The sequence below is a fragment of the Boleophthalmus pectinirostris genome, unplaced genomic scaffold, assembly GCF_026225935.1.
Source record: "Boleophthalmus pectinirostris isolate CB_2022bp ecotype Guang Dong unplaced genomic scaffold, ASM2622593v1 HiC_scaffold_2, whole genome shotgun sequence".
Classification (NCBI taxonomy): Eukaryota; Metazoa; Chordata; class Actinopteri; order Gobiiformes; family Gobiidae; genus Boleophthalmus; species Boleophthalmus pectinirostris.
In genome coordinates, this window is record NW_026571152.1 from 45,301,801 (window position 1) to 45,311,800 (window position 10,000).

The window sequence follows — 10,000 nt, forward strand, 5'->3', positions numbered from 1 at the left end:
AATCCTTTAATTTTATCATAAATCAACAGTTCGTCTTCTGTGTTCATTCTGGTTGTGTTACTGACCTCAAACCGATTTTCTGTGGCACACGGAGCTCAAAAATCTGTCAAAATATTTTAGTACGACTTTAGTAAATTTCAAAGCCGCACCACTTAATGTATTGTCGGAGTGTTCCAGCTGCTGTGGTCAGGAGCCTCACCGGAGTCTGACAGAAGCTGAACCACATCAGCAGCACGAGGAGAGAGCTGGTTTTTTCAGAGCTTATAGTTTATGTAAATGAGTCATGTGGTTTTAAGTTTAGTTTGTGTAAAACGTAAACAAATGTGTCAAAGGTGAGTGTTCATCCTCAGAACCGCCTGGACTCTCTGGACTCGAGACACTTTTACAGACGACGTCCCAGAGGATTTAAAAAAAACGTGCAACATCCACTAAACTCAGAGTTTCAGCTGCTTCCCTCTGGTCTGAGGCTTTTAGTCCCAACATCTAGAACAAATCGTTTTAAAAGGAGCTTCGTTCCAGCTGCTGTCGCATTTATGACTAAACTGTCATCTATTTATCGAAAGATTGTGTGTTTTTATGTATTTAATATTTATTGTGATTTTAGCCAAACGTGATGGATGAATTTAACTCATTGTTTACAGAACAAAATCGTTCTACCCTCGAGCTCTGACACTTTATTTTGACCTGACGTTCCTTCGTGTGTTCCTGACGTTCCTTCATGTTCTTGATGTTCCTTCATGTGTTCCTGATGTTCCTTCATGTGTTCCTGACGTTCCTTTGTGTGTTCTTGACGTTCCTTCGTGTGTTCCTGATGTTCCTTCATGTGTTCCTGACGTTCCTGATGTTCCTTCGTGTGTTCCTGACGTTCCTTCGTGTGTTCTTGACGTTCCTTCGTGTGTTTTTGACGTTCCTTCGTGTGTTCCTGACGTTTCTTCTTGTGTTACTGACGTTCCTTCGTGTGTTCCTGACGTTCCTTCTTGTGTTACTGACGTTCCTGATGTTTCTTCTTGTGTTCCTGACGTTCCTTCATGTGTTCCTGACGTTCCTTCGTGTGTTCTTGACGTTCCTTCGTGTGTTTTTGACGTTCCTTCGTGTGTTCCTGACGTTCCTTCTTGTGTTACTGACGTTCCTGATGTTTCTTCTTGTGTTCCTGACGTTCCTTCATGTGTTCCTGACGTTCCTGACGTTCCTTCGTGTGTTCCTGACGTTCCTTCATGTGTTCTTGACGTTCCTTCGTGTGTTCCTGACGTTCCTTCTTGTGTTCCTGACATTCCTGATGTTCCTTCATGTGTTCCTGACGTTCCTTTGTGTGTTCTTGACGTTCCTTCGTGTGTTCCTGACATTTCTTCTTGTGTTCCTGATGTTCCTTCATGTGTTCCTGACGTTCCTGACGTTCCTTCGTGTGTTCCTGACGTTCCTTCGTGTGTTCTTGACGTTCCTTCGTGTGTTTTTGACGTTCTTCGTGTGTTCCTGACGTTCCTTCTTGTGTTACTGACGTTCCTGATGTTTCTTCTTGTGTTCCTGACGTTCCTTCATGTGTTCCTGACGTTCCTTCGTGTGTTTTTGACGTTCCTTCGTGTGTTTTTGACATTCCTTCGTGTGTTCCTGACGTTCCTTCTTGTGTTACTGATGTTCCTGATGTTTCTTCTTGTGTTCCTGACGTTCCTTTGTGTGTTCTTGACGTTCCTTCGTGTGTTCTTGACGTTCCTTCGTGTGTTTTTGACGTTCCTTCGTGTGTTCCTGACGTTCCTTCTTGTGTTACTGACGTTCCTGATGTTTCTTCATGTGTTCCTGACGTTCCTGACGTTCCTTCGTGTGTTCCTGACGTTCCTTCATGTGTTCTTGACGTTCCTTCGTGTGTTCCTGACGTTCCTTCTTGTGTTACTGACGTTCCTGACGTTTCTTCTTGTGTTCCTGATGTTCCTTCATGTGTTCTTGACGTTCCTGACGTTCCTTCATGTGTTCCTGACGTTCCTTCATGTGTTCCTGACGTTCCTTCTTGTGTTCCTGACGTTCCTTCGTGTGTTCCTGACGTTCCTTCGTGTGTTCCTGACGTTCCTTCGTGTGTTCTGACCTGACGTTCCTTCGTGTGTTCCTGACGTTCCTGACGTTCCTTCATGTGTTCCTGACGTTCCTTCGTGTGTTCCTGACGTTCCTCTTGTGTTACGTTCCTTCGACGTTCCTGACGTTCTTCTTGTGTTCCTGACGTTCCTTCAGTGTTCTGACGTTCCTGACGTTCCTTCATGTGTTCCTGACGTTCCTTCATGTGTTCCTGACGTTCCTTCTTGTGTTTCCTGACGTTCCTTCGTGTGTTCCTGACGTTCCTTCGTGTGTTCCTGACGTTCCTTCGTGTGTTCTTGACGTTCCTTCGTGTGTTCCTGACGTTCCTGACGTTCCTTCATGTGTTCCTGACGTTCCTTCATGTGTTCCTTATGTTCCTGACGTTCCTTCGTGTGTTCCTGACGTTCCTTCATGTGTTCCTGACGTTCCTTCGTGTGTTCTTGACGTTCCTTCGTGTGTTCCTGACGTTCCTTCATATTTCAGAGCACAGTGTAGTTCCCGTCTCTCGGTCTGACTCTGGTTCTCTTGTGTTTGTGATGTTCCAGCAGCAGCACCTGTCTCACGCGGCTCACGGCCCTGTCCCCCTGCCCGGGCACCCGTCGGGTCTGCACCCGTCGGGTCTGCACCCGTCGGGTCTGCAGCCCGCCGGGTCTGCAGCCGCCGGGTCTGCCCCCCGGCGCCGCCTCCGCCCCCGGCCTCCTGGCGTTAGGAGCTCTGGGGAGTCAGGCCCATCTCCCCGTGAAGGACGAGAAGAACCACCACGACCTGGAGCACAGAGGTGGGCACAGGGGCACGGGGGACAGGGGCACGGGGGGACGGGGGGGGCACGGGGGCACGGGCACGGGGGACGGGGGGGCACGGGGGCACGGGGGACGGGGGCGGGGGGGGCACTCATGTGAACATGGCTCCTCAGCATGGATGCTATTTTACCAGTTTATTAAAAAAAAGTTTATTTGGGGAGGGGGGACGGTCACTAAAGCTTCTGTATGATGGATAATTGAATCTTGTGAACTTTAAGACATGTTCTAATGTTCTAATGTTCTAATGTTCTGCTGTTCTGTGTTTCCTGGTCACACTCAGAGTTGGACTTGTGTTTGTTTGAGTAAATCTTTATTCTGAGTCTGTTACATCTGCAAACACTCTGTTCCACCTTGTGATGTCATCAAGTTCTCAGCTCCTTTTCTCTTTTGTTCAGTCGAGTTCGGCGACTCCGGGACTGAAATGTTCCATGTGATTCTAGTGAAGGTGTGTGGAGTTTAAAAACACAGTGGAGCACTTCCTGTATCACCACATGATGACATCACAAGGTGGAACAGAGTGTTTTCTTGTGTAAATGTGCAGGTTTGTGTTAAACATGTGAATGAAACAAAACCTGAGTCCAGTTTGTCCGAGTGACCAGGACAAACATCAGAACAGATCAGTTTCTTCATATGAAACATTTACACCAGGAAAAATGAAAAGTCTTTTTCTTTGTGTCCAGCTTCATTTTTTCTGGGGAAAAATGAACAAACAAAACTCACTCAGTGTTTGTATAAAGACAAACTTTAACTTTACTTTGTCATTTTAGAAGCTGGAGATTTTGTTCCATCAGTTCTGTTTATATAAAAATATTTTACAAACACAAAGTCAAAAGTGAAATGTTTAAAATACAAACTTCATATAAAAATGTTGTACAGAAGCTCAGAGTGTTGGAGCTGGCAGTGTGTGTTGTGTGTGTGTGTGTGTGTGTGTGTGTGTGTGTGTGTGTGTGTGTGTGTGTTGTGTGTGTGTGTGTGTGTGTGTGTGTGTGTGTTGTGTGTGTTGTGTGTGTGTGTGTGTGTGTGTGTGTGTGTGTGTGTGTGTGTGTGTGTGTGTGTGTGTGTGTGTGTGTGTGTGTGTGTGTGTGTGTGTGTGTGTGCTGTGTGTTGTGTGTGTGTGTCTGTGTGTGTGTGTGTGTGTGTGTGTGTGTGTGTGTGTGTGTGTGTGTGTGTGTGTGTGTGTGTTGTGTGTGTGTGTGTGTTGTGTGTTGTGTACAAACTCATTGTGTGTTTGTCTCTTTTCCTCTCGGCATCATCGTCACCACGACATCGGCTCCACAGAAAACACCGTGAGTACCACAAATACACACAAAATACACACAAATACACACAAATACACACAAATACACACAAAACACACAATACACACAAAATACACACAAATACACACAAATACACACAAATACACACAAATACACACAAAATACACACAAAATACACACACAAATACACACAAAATACACACAAATACACACAAATACACACAAAATACACACAAAATACACACAAATACACACAAAATACACACAACAAATACACATACACACAAAATACACACAAATACACACAAAATACACACAAATAACACACAAATACACACAAAATACACACAAAATACACACAAATACACACAAATATACACACAAAATTCACACAAATACACACTAAATACACACAAATACACACAAAATACACAGAAATACACACAAAATACACACAAATACACACAAAATACACACAAATACACAAATTACACACAAATACACACAAAATACACACAAATAAACACAAAATACACACAAAATACACACAAATACACACAAAATACACACAAATACACACAAAATACACACAAAGTACACACAAATAAACACAAATACACATAAAGTACACACAAATACACACAAAGTGCACAGAAATACAAGGAGAAGACAGTGGTTTACAGAGGCTGAGGAGGCTGTGGTTTTGCTGCTGCAGTGGAGATTCAGTGTAGAAAAGTTCTGTTGCTGTTTGTGGTTCTACAGTTTTTTTTGTTTTTGTTTTTTTTTGTTATTTTGTGTAAAGAAAGTGGATCTGAGTTTAGATTTCTTACGTGGTCATTTGCTGCATTTGAATGTCGTGGAAGGTGATTGGTTAAGAGTCAGAAGAGGTGGTTTGTGATTGGCTGAGAGCTGTGGTCATGTGACAGAGCTCTTCATGTTTGGGGTTTTTGAGGTTCCAGTTTGGTGCTGATCAGAGCTGCAGGTTTTACCACAGTTTAATCAAAACAGAACTTTACACAGTCGTAATGAGCTAAAACTGGGATTTTTCTCTCAAATGTTCAAGCTCCTGGACGTGTTTGAGAGTTCAAGTTTAAACAGAATCCTCCTGTGTGGAAAATCCTTCAGTCGTTCAGGGAGAATCCACGGCAAAGGACAAATTCAATCTGTGAACTGGACAAAAGTTTATTTTGGTCGAAAACGTAAAAGAGGAGAGAGCAACACAGGACCTCAGTCTGATGTCATAATCCACAAAAAGAACAATAAATATTTTTCACATCAGCGGTTTTTAAAATTCTAAAGCTAAAGGAACAAAAGATCTTCCACACTGGACTTTTGTGTGTAAAGAAATGTTAAATACATTTCTTGAAAACATAAACTGAACATTTTATCACGAGAAATCACAATCAGATCATTTTCCAAAACCGCTCAGTTCTACTCTTCATATTTACTTTACTTTTGTACTTGTACCTGAGTGAATCCTTGAGTGTGTCCTGTTCTCTCCTGAGCTCTGACTCTGTTGGTTTGTTGTGTCCTAAATCCTTCTTTCCTCTTGTTGCCAAGTTCTGAATATTAATGAGCTTAAATGGACCCGTGTTTGTTACTCCCTCCTCCTCCTCCTCTTCCTCCTCCTCGTTTTCTCTTCTTTCTCTTCTTCTGTGATCTCGGTGGCAGTCGGCGGTCTCCTCTGTGGTTTCAGGGCTCGGGTTTCTCAGATGGGACGCTGAATGGGCTCAGTGAGGTCTGAGGGAACAGAGGGAACAGAGGGAACAGAGCCGTGGTGTTCGGAGGCGACTGTGGCTCGGGTCATGTGATCCGACCGGTGACTCTGGGAAAAGTCGCTGCCGCTGAGAAAGAAATCTACGTTCAGACTGCAGCCTGAAGTGACCCACATCTGATGTTTTCACCTCTATGTTCCTGTATCTGATCTTTTAATGACAGAACCACACAGATCTGATCTTTATCAAATGTGACTCAAGACACTTGGATCTGTGCTCCTAAAACCCAAACAGATCTGATCTTCTGACATGTGCTTCAGTCTGAACGTCCAGGTCACATTCATCCACCTACACGTGTCACAAATGTTCACAAACGTTCTTCTCGTCAGGTGAAAACTGTGTGTGACTCTGTGTCTCCACAGTCTGACTCTGCACACACACGATCATTTCTACAAAACTCCAAAAACCTCGTCCTTCTCCTTCTCAGTTTCCTCCTGAAAACAAATCATCTGTTCATGTTCTGGCTCCGGTTCCACAGCAGCTTTAAAATCTCCAGCTGCTCGACGCTGCGTCCGTGTTTAAAGTTCACACTGGAGATTCACACACACAAGTCACGTTTAACTGGAAATGTGAACGAACTCGTGAAATAATCAGCCACAGGGAGCTTCCTGAGGATCTAAGGCTGAAGAGGAACAGCCAAAGACCAAGACCAGATTTAAAGACTTAAAAGTTCTGAAATGAAACATGGACCCGTTTACACTGAAACAAATCCATGTATCACAGTGTCAGAAACGATTTGTGTCCAGACACGTCGTTTCTGTGTCCACAGTCCTTCCCTCCACACGACTTCAACTTAAACCACACGACTTCAACTTAAACCACACGACTTCAACTTAAACCACACGACTTCAACTTAAACCACACGACTTATTTACATAAACTAATCTGTGTGAGAAAAACTGTTGTTTCTTGTGTCTGATGTGGTTCAGTTTGTGTTGGACTAAAGACACAGTGACTCATATGAGTGTTCTCCCTGTGACAGAGGGGTGTTCTCCCTGTGTCAGAGGGGTGTTCTCTCTGTGACAGAGGGGTGTTCTCTCTGTGACAGAGGGGTGTTCTCTCTGTGTCAGAGGGGTGTTCTCTCTGTGTCAGAGGGGTGTTCTCTCTGTGACAGAGGGGTGTTCTCTCTGTGTCAGAGGGGTGTTCTCTCTGTGTCAGAGGGGTGTTCTCTCTCAGAGGGTGTGTCAGAGGGTGTTCTCTCTGTGTCAGAGGGTGTCAGAGGGGTGTTCTCTCTGTGTCAGAGGGGTGTTCTCTCTGTGACAGAGGGGTGTTCTCTCTGTGTCACAGAGGGTGTTCTCTCTGTGTCAGAGGGGTGTTCTCTCTGTGTGACAGAGGGGTGTTTCTCTCTGTGACAGAGGGGTGTTCTCTCTGTGTCAGAGGGGTGTTCTCTCTGTGTCAGAGGGGTGTTCTCTCTGTGTTGTTCTCTCTCAGAGGGTGTGTCAGAGGGGTGTTCTCTCTGTGACAGAGGGGTGTTCTCAGAGGGGTGTTCTCTCTGTGTCAGAGGGTGTTCTCTCTGTGACAGAGGGGTGTTCTCTCTGTGACAGAGGGGTGTTCTCTCTGTGTCAGAGGGGTGTTCTCTCTGTGTCAGAGGGGTGTTCTCTCTGTGTCAGAGGGGTGTTCTCTCTGTGACAGAGGGGTGTTCTCTCTGTGTCAGAGGGGTGTTCTCTCTGTGTCAGAGGGGTGTTCTCTCTGTGTCAGAGGGGTGTTCTCTCTGTGACAGAGGGGTGTTCTCTCTGTGTCAGAGGGGTGTTCTCTCTCTGTGTCAGAGGGGTGGTGTTCTCTCTGTGACAGAGGGGTGTTCTCTCTGTGTCAGAGGGGGTGTTCTCTCTGTGTGACAGAGGGGTTTCTCTCTGTGACAGAGGGGTGTTCTCTCTGTGTGACAGAGGGGTGTTCTCTGTGTCAGAGGGTGTTTCTCTCTGTGACAGAGGGGTGTTCAGAGGGTGTTCTCTGTGTCAGAGGGGTGTTCTCTCTGTGTCAGAGGGGTGTTCTCTCTGTGTGACAGAGGGTGTTCTCTCTGTGTCAGAGGGGTGTTCTCTCTGTGTCAGAGGGGTGTTCTCTCTGTGACAGAGGGGTGTTCTCTCTGTGTCAGAGGGGTGTTCTCTCTGTGTCAGAGGGGTGTTCTCTCTGTGACAGAGGGGTGTTCTCTCTGTGACAGAGGGGTGTTCTCTCTGTGTCAGAGGGGTGTTCTCTCTGTGTCAGAGGGGTGTTCTCTCTGTGTCAGAGGGGTGTTCTCTCTGTGTCAGAGGGGTGTTCTCTCTGTGACAGAGGGGTGTTCTCTCTGTGTGTTCTCTCTGTGTCAGTGTTCTCTCTGTGTCAGAGGGGTGTTCTCTCTGTGACAGAGGGGTGTTCTCTCTGTGTCAGAGGGGTGTTCTCTCTGTGTCAGAGGGGTGTTCTCTCTGTGACAGAGGGGTGTTCTCTCTGTGTCAGAGGGGTGTTCTCTCTGTGTCAGAGGGGTGTTCTCTCTGTGTCAGAGGGGTGTTCTCTCTGTGTCAGAGGGGTGTTCTCTCTGTGACAGAGGGTGTTTCTCTCTCTGTGTCAGAGGGGTGTTCTCTCTGTGTCAGAGGGGTGTTCTCTCTGTGTCCCCGTCACATCTGTTCAAGCTGGAGGCACCAGATCGTTCAGACTCTGGAGCTGTTTTCAGTCGGATTAATGTGAACCAACACTACACCCACAACCAAAACTATTCGATACACACTGGTGCGAGACCTAAACGAGCTTTAAAAGTGATCAGTAAAATCTTCAAATCAATTGTAAAACACAGTCAGTGGAGGGAAGCTCATGTGTTGATGTTAAACCCGGTGAGGAGCCGAGCTGTTGCTTCTGAAGTTGGAGGTGGGAGATGGAGTTGGAGTTGAGGTCAGGGAGGAGGGACGGCAATAGTTTAGACGGGAGAAGTTGATCGTGGACGACTTTTTCAAGCTCAGGTTGGTAGAGGATAGGTTTGATTTAGCTGTTTGTGTGGAGGTGGAGAAAACAGGATTGTGACTTTTTTGACGTGAAAGTGGAAGTTGAGGTGAGAGTCTAAAATGACGTTGAGGTTTCTGGCAGAGGGGCTGAAGTTTGGAGCGAGAGGTCGAGGCTGTCGCTGATGGGAGATGAACTGAGGAGGATCGATGATGATTTTTGAAGTTTTAAGTCATTCAACTGTTCACTTTGTTGAAGCAGTTTAACACCACAGCCAGGCTGAGTTAGTGTGCTTTGCTTGAATGTTCCACAGTAAGACTTTAAAAAGAACAGACGACACTCAAAGGCTGAGTTACAGATCAGTTTTGTGGAGCGGCGAGTTCACACAGTAAAAATTAGTGATTATGGACGTATTCTGAAGCAATAAAACATCTGTAATTAAATAAATGCTTAAGTTTAAGTTTAATGCCGCACTGTGGAACATTCCTCACACATGATTTAATCTCTATGGAGACAGAAAAGTTCCACAGTTTATCTTTAAATGGCCTCTGAGCGTTGACCCGGTGTTTTGTCTCGACAGAATAACTCGGTGTCGCCCTCGGACAGTTTACGCGCCGCCACAGAGAAGCACCGCGGCTCCTCGGACTTCAGCCTCGACTCCAAGAAACGCAAAGTGGACGAGAAGGACCTGAGCAGATACGTGAGGACCTGAAGATCCACACAGTGCAGGTTTCTGTTTCTGACTCTGTCTAAACGTGTTTCCTCTGCGTTTCAGGACAGCGACGCAGAGAAGAGCGACGACCTGGTGGTGGACGTGTCCAACGAGGTGAGTCCAGCGTCACATCACTGCACTGTGGGTTTACGATGACTTTTGTGGCACTTGTGGTCGGCGCGTTAAACCCGCCGCCATCTTGGTACAGGAGGGTCCAGGGTCTAAGGTCCAAGTTTTTCACAGTATCAGTGAGTGAAGTGAGCGAACATGCAAACAAGCAAAAAAAGTAGACAAAAGACTTATGTTTTGAACCCAGACGGACTGAACCAGGACTGAACCAGCTCCACTCAGTTCTACTTGGTCTGTGGGAAATGTTCATTTAAAGCCGCGTTACCCTGGACCAAGATGGAGGTTTTGTTTGATGCGTTTGTTCCAACAGACGACGCTCGTAGATCTACTGTTCAATATCTATGGTCAGACACACTTTAC

General features: G+C 45.9%; 1 protein-coding gene across 1 annotated transcript in view; it reads left to right on the top strand.

Moving 5' to 3' along the window:
• tle3a (TLE family member 3, transcriptional corepressor a) overlaps positions 1–10,000 on the top strand; it is a 36,362-nt gene that overhangs the window by 12,124 nt on the left and 14,238 nt on the right. The window contains exons 7-11 of the mRNA XM_055155777.1: positions 2,607–2,659; positions 2,703–2,839; positions 4,140–4,147; positions 9,380–9,499; positions 9,575–9,625. Coding sequence (XP_055011752.1) covers positions 2,607–2,659; positions 2,703–2,839; positions 4,140–4,147; positions 9,380–9,499; positions 9,575–9,625 — 369 coding nt within the window. The remainder of the gene's footprint in view (positions 1–2,606; positions 2,660–2,702; positions 2,840–4,139; positions 4,148–9,379; positions 9,500–9,574; positions 9,626–10,000) is intronic.